The following is a 13,823-nucleotide window of genomic DNA, read 5'->3' as shown; positions in this document are numbered from 1 at the left end:
AAGAGCCCACCACACAGCGCGTTTCAAGTCAAAATGGCGAGGAATAAAAATTCTCAACACTGAATTTTTAAGACACCAATTACACACATTAAATGGAACCAAATTTTTGTCCGAATAATTTAAAAATATTCACAAAAAATTCAAGATTCAATTGAGGTAATTTTTATTGGAATAGCTTTAAAATTGGCCAAGTTATTTGGGTGTGAAATTTTGTAATTTTAATGCAAAAGCAAGTAACTTTTGGTGCAAGCAGCTGATTCGATTTTGTAGGCGAATGTCGAAGGCGCGCGCCAAACGACGAAAACACGCATCACAAACTGAGGGAGACCGCTATCAGCCGGAGTGAAGTGAAGTTGGTAATATATGAATTTATTGTGTGATTGATGTATAGATGGCGTGATAATAAAAAGGTAAATTATACAAGATAATACAATTAAATTGTATTAAAATGTTGTTTTTATTATTAAATATAATTGTTTGAAGGTTATTCAAGTAAAAATTAAAGACGAAAAGGGTTATTTTTATATTTAAAGTTGAAAAATTATATTTTAGCAAATACACAATCCAATATGGATTTTTCAACTGGTACGTACTTCATGTATGTTGATTTTGACATTTCATCCAGCTGTCAGCTGGATGTGTTTACAAATTCAACGGTAGGTTGTCAACAGGAGAGGAGTCGGAAATTACATTTAACATTTGAAACAGCCGTTACAAATAAAATTTTTAAAAATAAGCATGTAAAAATTATATAGTTAATAGAAAATTGACGGTAATGCAATTCTTTTTTGTTTTGATGGATCTTTGTAGAGTTTAATTAAAAATTATTAGGTGTGTTTATTTGTTTATATAGATTTTGCACAAAAAACGACAGAGATATTTCAAATCAAAACAATTTACGGCTTGTAAAATATGGAAAATAATTTATACAGAAATGTTTATTTTGTGGATTTATGGTTACCATTTAAAATTTTTCAAAAATATTTGGTCAGAAAGAAGCAGAGAAAATGAAATTAAAAAAAAAACTCTCATAGAGTTGTGTCGCGTTGTGTCGCAATGTGTCGCGTTGTGTCGCAATGTGTCGCGTTGTGTCGCGTTGTGTCGCAATGTGTCGCGTTGTGTCGCATTGTGTCGCGTTGTGTCGCGTTGTGTCGCATTGTGTCGCGTTGTGTCGCAATGTGTCGCGTTGTGTCGCGTTGTGTCACGTTGTGTCGCGTTGTGTCGCAATGTGTCGCGTTGTGTCGCGTTGTGTCGCGTTGTGTCGCGTTGTGTCGCGTTGTGACGCGTTGTGTCGCGTTGTGTCGCGTTGTGTCGCGTTGTGTCGCAATGTGTCGCGTTGTGTCGCATTGTGTCGCGTTGTGTCGCGTTGTGTCGCATTGTGTCGCATTGTGTCGCAATGTGTCGCGTTGTGTCGCGTTGTGTCGCAATGTGTCGCGTTGTGTCGCGTTGTGTCGCGTTGTGTCGCATTGTGCCGCGTTGTGTCGCATTGTGTCGCGTTGTGTCGCGTTGTGTCGCGTTGTGTCGCGTTGTGTCGCGTTGTGTCGCATTGTGTCGCGTTGTGTCGCATTGTGTCGCGTTGTGTCGCGTTGTGTCGCAATGTGTCGCGTTGTGTCGCGTTGTGTCGCGTTGTGTCGCGTTGTGTCGCGTTGTGTCGCAATGTGTCGCTTTGTGTCGCGTTGTGTCGCGTTGTGTCGCGTTGTGTCGCATTGTGTCGCGTTGTGTCGCGTTGTGTCGCTTTGTGTCGCGTTGTGTCGCATTGTGTCGCATTGTGTCGCGTTGTGTCGCATTGTGTCGCGTTGTGTCGCAATGTGTCGCGTTGTGCCGCGTTGTGTCGCAATGTGTCGCGTTGTGTCGCGTTGTGTCGCAATGTGTCGCGTTGTGTCGCGTTGTGTCGCGTTGTGTCGCATTGTGTCGCATTGTGTCGCGTTGTGTCGCTTTGTGTCGCGTTGTGTCGCATTGTGTCGCGTTGTGTCGCGTTGTGTCGCTTTGTGTCGCGTTGTGTCGCATTGTGTCGCATTGTGTCGCGTTGTGTCGCAATGTGTCGCGTTGTGTCGCGTTGTGTCGCAATGTGTCGCGTTGTGTCGCATTGTGTCGCGTTGTGTCGCGTTGTGTCGCATTGTGTCGCGTTGTGTCGCAATGTGTCGCGTTGTGCCGCGTTGTGTCGCATTGTGTCGCATTGTGTCGCGTTGTGACGCGTTGTGTCGCGTTGTGTCGCGTTGTGTCGCGTTGTGTCGCGTTGTGTCGCGTTGTGTCGCATTGTGTCGCGTTGTGTCGCATTGTGTCGCGTTGTGTCGCATTGTGTCGCGTTGTGTCGCAATGTGTCGCGTTGTGCCGCGTTGTGTCGCAATGTGTCGCGTTGTGTCGCGTTGTGTCGCAATGTGTCGCGTTGTGTCGCGTTGTGTCGCATTGTGTCGCGTTGTGTCGCGTTGTGTCGCATTGTGTCGCATTGTGTCGCGTTGTGTCGCGTTGTGTCGTTGTGTCGCATTGTGTCGCATTGTGTCGCGTTGTGTCGCTTTGTGTCGCGTTGTGTCGCGTTGTGTCGCATTGTGTCGCGTTGTGTCGCGTTGTGTCGCATTGTGTCGCAATGTGTCGCGTTGTGTCGCGTTGTGTCGCATTGTGTCGCGTTGTGTCGCGTTGTGTCGCGTTGTGTCGCGTTGTGTCGCGTTGTGTCGCGTTGTGTCGCGTTGTGTCGCGTTGTGTCGCATTGTGTCGCGTTGTGTCGCATTGTGTCGCGTTGTGTCGCGTTGTGTCGCAATGTGTCGCGTTGTGTCGCGTTGTGTCGCAATGTGTCGCGTTGTGTCGCGTTGTGTCGCGTTGTGTCGCATTGTGTCGCGTTGCGTTGTGTCGCGTTGTGTCGCGTTGTGTCGCATTGTGTCGCGTTGCGTTGTGTCGCGTTGTGTCGCTTTGTGTCGCGTTGTGTCGCATTGTGTCGCATTGTGTCGCGTTGTGTCGCATTGTGTCGCGTTGTGTCGCAATGTGTCGCGTTGTGTCGCGTTGTGTCGCAATGTGTCGCGTTGTGTCGCAATGTGTCGCGTTGTGTCGCAATGTGTCGCGTTGTGTCGCAATGTGTCGCGTTGTGTCGCGTTGTGTCGCGTTGTGTCGCATTGTGTCGCATTGTGTCGCGTTGTGTCGCGTTGTGTCGTTGTGTTTCCTAGTTAAATTTTTGTTTTAGCATTCATTTTACAAAAATGGAGGCCAATTAAACTTTTCTGACCTCAATTTTTAATGTTAACACCCCAAAAACCTTCAGAAAAGTAATATAAATTATTTTGAAAAACATAACTTTAAAATCATTTGTTTAAGAATGGGCCAAGTTGTTAAAGTTCCCTTGGGTGCCACCGTTTAGTGGTCCAATTTGTGCTTTCTAGAGTCAAAATTAACTCAAACGGCCATTTCTTGACGAAGTGTCATGTAAAGAAAGATATTAGGTTAAATTTTTATGTTGAGATTATGAATTTTTGAAAAAAGTATGAAAGAAAGAAATTTGAGAAAGTTATATACAGCATTATGAGTGTGTATTAAAAGAAAATTAATCATGCCTCTATTACAGAAGACGCAGTGACTCACTCTCCGGGAATCTACTCGATCCGAAACCAAATCAAATTTCAATCTGTGAACTCCCGGGGATGCACTGTATGAAGTAAGTGGCTTTGGCTTCATATATCATAAAGGAGATAATGACGTTAAAATTTCTATGGTAGATATAATGTGCCAAACAACTGAAGATATCTCGGGCAGTAAAAAAGATATCGGAAAGATTTAAACAGGTCTTGAAAGAAGGAAAACAGTTCTTATAGAAACCGTTACTAAATATGTTCTAACAAATTTCCTTATATAAAAGAATAAGGTCCGAAGTAGGATTTTCTAACGGTAATATTTCAAAAACGGGAGCTGATCATTTTTTTCTGACTTCGGATTCCAGCTCAGCACACCAAAAACCTTCAGAAAAGTATATTTTTGTTGCGGCAACAAAAAAAAGTTTAATTTTGTTAACCAGTGTAATCAAAGCTAAAACTTCATACAATAAAATGTTAACAAAGAAAAAAAAGAGGTTGTCTGTAAAGCCGGTTTACGGACGAAGATTTTACGTGATAACGTCGTCAGAAAACAGGTTATGTGCTTTTGTTTAAAATGAGTCAATTGAAGCGTTTACTTATTTCATACAATCATAATTTACAAGAAAAAGCTAAAAAAAAATACCTTTTTTATTTTCTCATTGTATTATTTTTTTAATTTTAAAAGCTTACAAAAAAATTATGCAATTTAAAAGCCAAGTATTTCTACTTTAGAATAAAACCATTAAATTTTTACAATGCGCAAAAAGTATAAAAATAATTTATTGAAAACAATCATTTTCATCAAAAAAAAACCAAAGAAAACATGAATTTTTATCTTCTTACGTCATTAATTCCATTTTTTCCCTAACAACCTTTAAAAAACCATCTGAAAGCTTATTGTCTTAGTTCAAAATATATATCGATTAGGTCTATGAGACATCTACAAAAAGAGCTAGAAATTTTTGAACTCGATCAAATTTCATTAAAAAAAAACAAAAAAAAACATTTATTTTTATGTTCTCAGGCTTTGGAATCAATTTTTTTGTTTGACAACCTATAATATATACCTTGTGAAAGCTTATTATTTCACCTTTCATATGACGCATCAATCTCATTTCAAAGATGCCTACAAGAGAAGTTAGAATTTTTTAAAATCAACCATGTCGAATTTCCAGACTGAGATTACGGTACTTCCCACACTGACTGGTGGCTGTTCGGGGGGCAACGGATCTCCACTGGTGTTTTGAGGTTTTTCGCAAGTTTCTTGATTTAACATTGTGTAGCTTGTAGTTAGTCTACCGTTATGTGTGGTATACCAAATGAAAGGTAATTGTATCAGGATGCTCATAAAAGTTTCTATCTGCTCTTGGTCAAAAGTTATAACCTGTTGAAAATTTTATTTTACCGTTATCTCAAAATTGTGTTTACGAAAATGATTGAAAAAAATTCGCACACATATAGTCGTAGTCATAGTCTATCATTGCTCCATATACTTCATTCCTGTATCTATTAAATAAAAAAAGATAAAAATAAAAAACGATGAAAATAAAAACGGTCAAAAAACGTGTTTTTTAAACTTGTTTCTTCCGTTATTCAGTCAAAACTCACTTAACGATTCCAAGTTTGCACATGTATGCATATAAACCTACATGTCCTATAAGTTTGAGATGATTTTTTGAACGCTCCAAAAAAAAAAGCTAAATATCAAAAATTACCCAAAAATATCCCTAAAAAAACAAGGTGTTTTTCAAAAATTCACATTTCGAAACGCAGAGTGTTGGGAAAAAATCCGTATCAGACGCCTAATTTTTTTTTCCTTCATCTTTCACCTGGCATCTTGAGAATTGTAAAAAAAAATTCCTTTACCCAAAATCATTATTTTGTCATAGCGCCAACACGTGTACAACTTTCAAACAAAACGTTATAGCTTAGTTTTAAAATTTTTTTGAATTTTTTCTTAAATGCAGTTATTCTTAAATTAATCTCATCTATCTATAACAAAAAAAATCAATTCTCTACGCGTTTAGATTTTAGCCCAAATTTCATCTTTCCGTTTTACCCCTGTTTACCCTATTAAATGACGGAATTTTTGAAAATCCGTCATTTGGATTAAGCTTTAAGTTATTATCTTTCAAATAAGCTATAGAAGTTTTTTGTAGTTTATTTTTAATTTTGAATTGAAATTTTTTGCTGCACTGCGAAAGTGCGAGACTGTAACGTTAGAAAATGGCGTCACTATTTGTGGTGGCTGCCATGGTTCATCGATTTATAAGACGTTATCACGTCAAAAAAGAAAATTGTACAGCGTCTTGAACATAGGCTTAAATTTAGCAAAACAAAATTAAAATCCAATTGAATTTTTCGGGCGAAACTAATGGTTGCATATTTCGTTACTATAGAAGTTAGCTGACAATTTATATTTTTTTATTATTTTCTGGTATTTTATCATAGTGTAAGGATAAGAAAAACTGTGTTGTTACTTCTAAAATGGAAGAAAACTTCGTTTTGTCTTAAGACCTTAGGCACATTATTGTATTTGTATTTTTTGACTTTGTGAAGCGTTATAAAATTGTATCCTTCTGTATCCATCGTGTTATTGGGCCTAAAAACTCCGTTGGTATATTCTGTGTTAAGGCTTAACTACATTCAACTTCAAAAAGTACAAAAGTGAAAAAATCTTTTGTCTTTTACCAACACACTGGGGATTTCAATCTTTCATCTCTATAAAACAAAAGTGAAAAGTTAAAACGGCCCTAGTTTTCACTTTTTCACTTTTTGAAAAAACCAATACATGTAACATTGTATATATATTTCTATAGTACTATCAATCCATGAAAATACTTTAGCGACATCTTTTGGTAGATCTGCACTTCAATTTTCTGCATAAGGTTCAAACATAAAATAAACTAGCGATCCCTGAGGTGGCGACGCAAAACAGAAAATTCTACTTCATGAGAGTACTATAAGAATATATATACAATGCATGTAAACAAGAAGTTGCAACAATTAACTGATAGATGTCGCTAAGATCTAATATTTTTGGTGAACAAGCCTTTTTTTGACAGATAATTTTTTTCTTACAATTTTTTAAATCGTTTGTTGAGAGTCCGACGCTGAGTAAAAATTATAATTAAAAATTGTATTTTATAAAACAAGGAGTATTATAAAATCGAAATGGCAGAATTTGGCAAATTTATTTGTAAAGGTAAAGATAAAATACATAAAATATCGACAAAATATAATTATTTTCATTAGCCAGTTGTGCAAAAGAAAAAAATTCGTAGCTTGGTTGAAGATGAAGATCTAATTTCCATAATAAGAGAAAACCCAATTCTTTGGGATACAAAAAGGGGTGACTACAAAGATACCGTTATAAGAAACAGCGAATCATAATGGGAATTTCTAGAGGGAGAAGAAAAAAACAAAAGATAATACTCGATCGGGGTCTGGAGCTGGGTCACAAAGGTCATGGCATTTAATGCCGAAATTTGAATTTTTGGCCGAAACGATGAGGTGTAGGAAAACTTCCGGCTCAATTCTTCAACCAGGTAAGGCACGAAATTAAAAAAAAAAAACATTACAAACTAACCAACTTATAAATTTTATAGTCAACACCAACGACTTACCACGGAGCGACTTTTTTGATACCGAAACCTCATTGAATGTAGAAGCACTGGACGATAATTTCATTGACATTGACAATACCCCTGAAATTACTCTAACCCCAAATTACTCAAAAACACAACTACCATCAACATCATCAGCTGTTTCATTGCAATCGACACCATTAGCAAATCCCGCTGCCTTATTAGATGTCCTCCCACCAACACCAAATCAGGAGCTCGAATTCGCGATGCACTTTTCAAAGAGAGCTCCAAAGTCCTAAAGCAAATTAGTGAAGTTGTGAACTCCGACGAAAAAAATGCAGAAGAACTTGAAAATCATTTAAAAATATTCGACTATATGAGGCGGCAGTCCTTTCGTTTACCTCTAGAACAACGAAACAAACTAAGACGAAAACTAATGGATGTGTATTGGGAACACATATTTTAAAAATAAAAGGTAAAAACAAAAATGGTTTTACTGTGTTTTTTTTATTATTCATGCTTGTTTATGGTAAAAAGAAAAAAATAGATAGAATTGATATAATACAAAAACAGTTTATTTGTTGAGTATAATTTTTAAATAGTTCCTGACATTTCGTGCTCCTAGTCGCATTGAAGAAGGAATTGATGTTAAGTTTGAAGAAGCGGCTTCGGATCGCCAGGCTCCGTTTTCTTCATTTCCTCTATCTACAAAAGATGCAGGTACATAGTTTCCTTCGCTGCTTTCACAAAGCATATTATGCAGAACAACTGGTAGCTTTGACAATACTGTCAACAACATTTGGCTGAGCAATAATTGATCTTTTAAAGACATTCCATCTTGCTACGAGAATCCCGAAAGCATTTTCGACAACACGGCGGGCTCTTGATAACCGTTTGTTGAATTTGAATTTATCTTCCTCTAAGTATTTGCCACTATAAGGTGTTATTAGGTACTCTTTTAAAGAAAACGCCTCATCTCCTACCAAAAAAATATGGTAAATTGTAGATTTCTGTCAAATAAAAGAAAGAAAAATTACAATTCGTTGTCATATAATAGCCTGTTTTCACTACAGACCAACTGAGATAATTCCGCAAATAAGATCAGTTCGAATTTCAAATTTAAAAAAAATAATATCCGATTTGATATTCGAAATGAAATAATTTGGGAAATTATCTTATTTGGGCTCTACTGAAAACAGAGTTGTCGGTAAAACTTCACAAAAACGGAAAAAAAATATTTTTGTTTAACACTAAAATGACAAAACAAAAAAATCACTCATTTAAGTCGCAGCCCGACCCCACGCATTGGTAAAACATTTTTCCTGTTGAAATGGAAATGCATGTTAAAATGTTGACATTATCTAACTGGTTTCCTACATACACAAAATAAAAAACAAACAGCCACCAACACCACGACAACACAATGCTTTTTTTCATTTTAAAAGCTTGAAAAAAGTATTAATCCTGAAAGCTCTTTCAGAAAAATATAGGAAAAAGGAGTAGTTTATGAAGGAATTTTACCAATGGTAACTCTTAATGAATTGTGATGTGTGAATACTTTTACTAAACAACTTTTGTGATTGAGTCTCATTCTGCCAGAGCCCACAGATCGTGTGTGGCAGATCGGTCTTAGGAGGATGTACTTCGCTTAGTAAAGAAATTACAACAACAATGCCATGGCGCGTCTGTGGTTTTCTTGGGTGCTTCAAGGGCATATTTTTCGTGAATTGCTTTGGGGCAATCCTTAGGTCACATTGATTTTGAAAAAACTCTCCCATAAGCAGTGCCGGTTTGAGCACTCCCGGCGCCCCTGGGGCAAGATTGCTCGTGGCGCCTCTCAATAAAAAAATTCATTTTAAAATTACGAAAAAAAAAGCAATGGCAGATTATGTCTTACCTCTCATATACTTGATACGTAACAAAGTGCAGTTAATTAAAGTACATCAGCTTAAAGGCCCAACTATAGTAGTCGGAAGAGTGCGTACGTTGTAGTACGAAAATTCCCAAATACATACATGCAAATCAGGGGCCAAATCGTCGCATCCGTTGACGAAACCTCAAGCGTACGAAAGATAATTTCGTGATACATTAAACGAGCACAGCGATTGGGATGACGGCATACGTTAGAAAACAGAACGAAATTTTTGGTAGAATGGACAACTGCATAGGCCAAAACATAATTGCTGACAAATTTGACTTCGTCGACCCCTATGCGAGGATGGCCGAGTGGTCTGAGACGCCTGACTCAAAAAACAATGTTGCCTTCTAAAGATATGGGAGCGTAAATGACATGGGTTCGAATCCCACTTTTGACAAGAATTTTTTTTTTTATTTTTTTTATACATTTTAAGAGTTTTATTATTTTTTTTGGCTAATCACGTCGTTTTAGTTTTAAAATCAATTTTTTTTTTCATATAATTCTAATTTGAGGAATTATTTTTTTCTTAAATCATTGGGGGTTGGTGCTGGTGCTTTGAACTCTTTTGGTGAAATTTTATTTTGTTAATGTATGCCCTAATGTATGTTTTCGTGATTTCAAACAGTTTGATTATTTTTAAAATAAGATATTCTTATATTTTCATTACTTTTTGAACCCATTAACAATTTGTTCGAAAGCTTCAAACCAAACGAATGACATTCCGTTCAGTTGAATACGAAGTCGTTTGCTGTACGTATGACATCATGCCAAATGAACAGATTTCGTTAACGAGCTACTCGTTAACGTATGCGACGATTTGACCCCAGATGTCACAGCCATAATAGCGGAATTCGGTTTACTTCAGTTTCGTTTTCGGACGTAAACTCACTTTCCTTTCGCAATTTACGTCCGCAAATTTGACATTTCTCAAAAAAGAAAAAAACTTTTAATAAAAGTCATCTTTGTGTTTCACAAAACATTTATAAGTGTTTAGGGGAGTCAAATTAGATTTACCTATACCTCGGAATCCAGGGAAAGTCGATGAATCCGTAAAACTAGTACAGGGCTGCATTATTAAACGGTCAGATAAGAAAGTTAAAAAATAAAAATTTCACCGCTCTCGATTACAACAATTTTTAAGGACCATTTACTGTCGTTAAGTATGAAAGCGTTCAAACGGAATTGCTGTCTCATTTTAAGGAAGCAAATCCATAATGATTTATGTCGAATTCCTTTCAATGCAAAAATCGAATTTTCGGCGATCTCGAAGCGAATTTTTTCTGAAAATCATGTTCCATAGAAAAAAAAATCGCCTCAAACGAAGCAGAATTCGAATTTTTTTTAATCCCTCTTTTTTGAGAGAATTACACGGATTTGCACACACACTTGGAACATTTGACATTTCTCAAACGTCAAGCTGAAAGATTCCTTCGTGTTGTTTGTTTATTTGGGAATACTAACTTCAAATAAGGAGTAAATTATAATGGAATATCGTATTTTTATTGCGGAAAATTATGAAATAAATAAAAAAAAAACAATGTGCGATCAAAATATAATTTTTCTTGGCATAGTTCTTGTGAAAAAGTCAAATTACTGTGACTTTTCTTCTCGTGATTATCTTCAGGAAATTTTTTTCTCTGTAAAACCACAGCATACGGCCAAATAATTAACCTTTTACTTCATCTTCATTCAGATCTTAATAATATCTGCAATTTCCTATTGATTTGGATTAAATTAAATTTATATTACCGAAGCAAATAAACAAAATTATTGATCAAAGGAACCTTTGGTTTTATTTTACAGAAATTGTTTTGATTTCAGCTTGACGTTCGTGTAAAAATTGTTGTCAAATGACACACACACAATCGCAAAAAGAATTCGGTTTGTTTTCATGTTCCTTTTTAACACCAAAAATTCCATTTTTTTGAGGCGATTCTAAAAATTGAAAGGAATTCGACATTAATTTTAAGTTGAGTGGTTTCTCCGGTACGCGCATTCGAACTTTTGGAAAACGTCATTTTCATACAAAATAAAGCTTTATCAGTTTAAAATGTGTTTTTTCTATTTATTTTTACATTTTTTACAAATTTTGTAAGTCTGAAAGAAAATGGAACATGAATTCTCGAAACCAAAAACAACTTGACTTAAAAATGCTTCCCTTCTATTAAAACAATTATGGGTAAACGGATGCATTTGACAATCGGAAAGAAACGGTTCGTTCGGTTGACATTAGCTTCCGTTCTTGTCCGTCTATTATAGTTGGGCCTTAACTTAAAAAAAAAATTAATGTTCATGTTACTTACGGCCATATTATTCAATAGTTTAAAAAATACATCTGGATGTAAAATTGTCAAATGTCAAAAATATATCCAAATCCAAAATAGTTATCCCGATTTTAACTATGAAAATAGTTAAAAAATAGTTAAAAATGACTATTTTTTTCTCTGTGTGATAGTGAATATCATAGATTTGGATTTATTTTTGACATTTCAATTTCCTTACATCCAGATGTATTTTTAAAACTAGTGAATAATATGGCCGTTAGGCTCAATTAACAAGTTTAACTTTATCTCTGACTTTTTTGTTTAAACACATTTAAAGAGTAGATCCTGTAGGTGCAGTTGGTTTTATTTGAACAATATTTTTTCAAAAAAATTTTCAACTACATTAATGTCGTTTTCGATTGGAATCACTCAATGATTCACTCATTCTGAAATCCAGTAAAAAAGTTTGAATTGCTTCCAGAATTTTTTGTTTGTTTTCAAATTTAAAATTATTTAATTGATATGCTTCAATTTGCTTAGAATTCAATTTAAAAGAATCAGTTCCAAATTAATTCTTTCTTGTTTATTCATTCATAAAATTGATCTCAAAAAATTTTGTTTTGACAGATCGACAAAATAGGTGTGTTTTTTATTACCACCGGACAAAAAAAAACGCAGACTGGGCTAAGCAATTTACATATTAAATACAACAACACTTTAGCCCCTTGGGCATATTAATGTCGTTTTCGATTGGTTTCACTCAAGGATTCACTCATTCTGAAATCCAATAAAACAGTTTGAATCCATTCCACTCAATTTTGTTTTTTTGTGCTTATGTGAAATTTCAAATGTCAAATATTTTTAGTATTTTTTTTTTCTTGCAAACGAAAAACATTGAAAAATTATAATTTTGAAGACTACACTGAAGAAGATGAAGATATCAATTGTTCCATGGCATTTATTTATCCGTTTTTGTTTTGTAATTAATTTCAATTTCAAAAAATAATAAATTCTTGAATGAAAAACCAAACATTTTGACGGAGTTTTTTTTTGACATGTAAGTGTTCATGTATTAGTGCTTCTTGAGTGGGTTCTGAATTGAAATCGAGAAGAGAATTTCTCTTCTGAGAAGCGTTCTAGCTGTCATTTCAAAGCCAATAAAACGGTTTCAGAAGGCTTCTGAATGATTCCGGACGCTTCCGGAGAGCCAATCGAAAACGACATAAATGTTCCGAAATCAGCTGACACAAAAAAATATAGAGTTGTCATATTTCTTGCTTTTGGGTTTTCTTGTGTTTTTGAAAAAAAAAAGTTTAAGTAACTATTAAATAAATATTTAAAATAATAATTGTCATTCCAAACATCAGTTTTGATGTTTTTAAAGAAATTCTAAGCAATTTACGAACAAGTTAATTTGGTAGCACAGATTTAAATCTGTTGAAAAAGTTAAGCCCAGAGAATTCTCTGGGCTAAACAACTAAGCCCAAGGGTAGGGTGCTTCTTATATGGTCGAAAAAATCTTTTTCTCGATTTTTTAATGGGACACCCCTGCATTATGTTCTACCATAGCTATAAGCATAGTGCCTATATGGTATTTTTTTCCGATTTTAATATTAAAATTTAGGGGTCGCTACCATTCACTAAAGATTTAAGTAAAAAAAAAAATCAATTTCAACAAAATTTTTTTGTCACAATACAAAGTGCGCTTAAAGGCTTGGCCACGCCGGAGGGTACGTGGTACAGGTACGGGTAACGGTAGGGGTATTTGTATAAAAAAATATAGCGGTACGGGTAGCGGCAACGATATTTGTATTAAAAAAATTCCACACCCGAACGTTGATGTGTCAGTTTGGAATTTTTTCCATACAAATACCCGTACCGTTACCTGTACCTCTACAGCGTACCCTCCGGTGTGGCCAAGCCTTTAAGACCCGATTTTTCAATCTTCTAATAAACAGTCAGTTAACTGTCTGTCGAATAAAGATTTTTGGCTCATAAGTCAGCTATTACATGAAGCCTCAAGAGGCGCGCCTCTTTTGAAACGTAATGAGTGCAAAAGAGAAAAAAGATGAAACAAAAAATTATCCGACCAGAGACTCGTGGGTCGGAATTCTGAGACTCTTTTTTGACGTTTCTTTTTCCACTTTTCTTTTTTTCAACATTCTCTTTCATTTCTTTTTGCTTCTTGGTGCAATACAACAACAACAAATTTTAAATCAAAAGAGAAATGTCAAATTTGAGTCCTGGACTCAAGAGTCATCGTGTAATAGTACGCGCCTCACAGAATGATTATCAAAAGAAAATTAGAAAAAAGAGTCAAGCCTCTTGAGGCTTCATGTAATAGCTGACTAAGCAATCAGATAAAATCATTGAATTTTTCAATTAAGAAAGATCACTGAGTTAGCTATTCTACAGAATAACACAAAAAAATGTTAAATTCAAAAATATTCAAAATTAAACGTCACTGTATTTTTATCAAAATTTCTTTCAAAACAGT

At 35.4% G+C, this 13,823-nt stretch overlaps 1 protein-coding gene and 1 long non-coding RNA gene across 2 annotated transcripts; both read left to right on the top strand.

Annotated features, from left to right (window-relative positions):
- Positions 1-44: 44 nt before the first annotated feature.
- Positions 45-730, top strand: LOC129920020 (uncharacterized). The gene is made up of 3 exons (XR_008773165.1): positions 45-156; positions 231-410; positions 553-730. It is a non-coding gene; the product is annotated as an uncharacterized LOC129920020 (long non-coding RNA).
- Positions 731-6,978: 6,248 nt separating this feature from the next.
- Positions 6,979-7,610, top strand: LOC129920016 (uncharacterized). Its single transcript, XM_056001170.1, has 2 exons — positions 6,979-7,105; positions 7,166-7,610. Exons 1-2 carry the CDS (start codon positions 7,036-7,038, stop codon positions 7,441-7,443), a joined length of 348 nt encoding a protein of 115 aa, XP_055857145.1. The 5' UTR covers positions 6,979-7,035; the 3' UTR covers positions 7,444-7,610.
- Positions 7,611-13,823: the final 6,213 nt, after the last annotated feature.

Source organism: Episyrphus balteatus, chromosome 4, assembly GCF_945859705.1.
Source record: "Episyrphus balteatus chromosome 4, idEpiBalt1.1, whole genome shotgun sequence".
NCBI classification, from domain to species: Eukaryota; Metazoa; Arthropoda; class Insecta; order Diptera; family Syrphidae; genus Episyrphus; species Episyrphus balteatus.
Note: the sequence above shows the minus strand (reverse complement) of the source record. Positions and strands in the feature narration are given on the sequence as shown.

Excerpts from the sequence above, each read along its gene's own strand:
- LOC129920016 (XM_056001170.1), top strand. The coding sequence starts at position 7,036 with ATGCCGAAATTTGAATTTTTGGCCGAAACGATGAGGTGTAGGAAAACT. Across the intron at positions 7,106-7,165 it reads CGGCTCAATTCTTCAACCAG|TCAACACCAACGACTTACCA; the intron begins GTAAGGCACGAA and ends TAAATTTTATAG.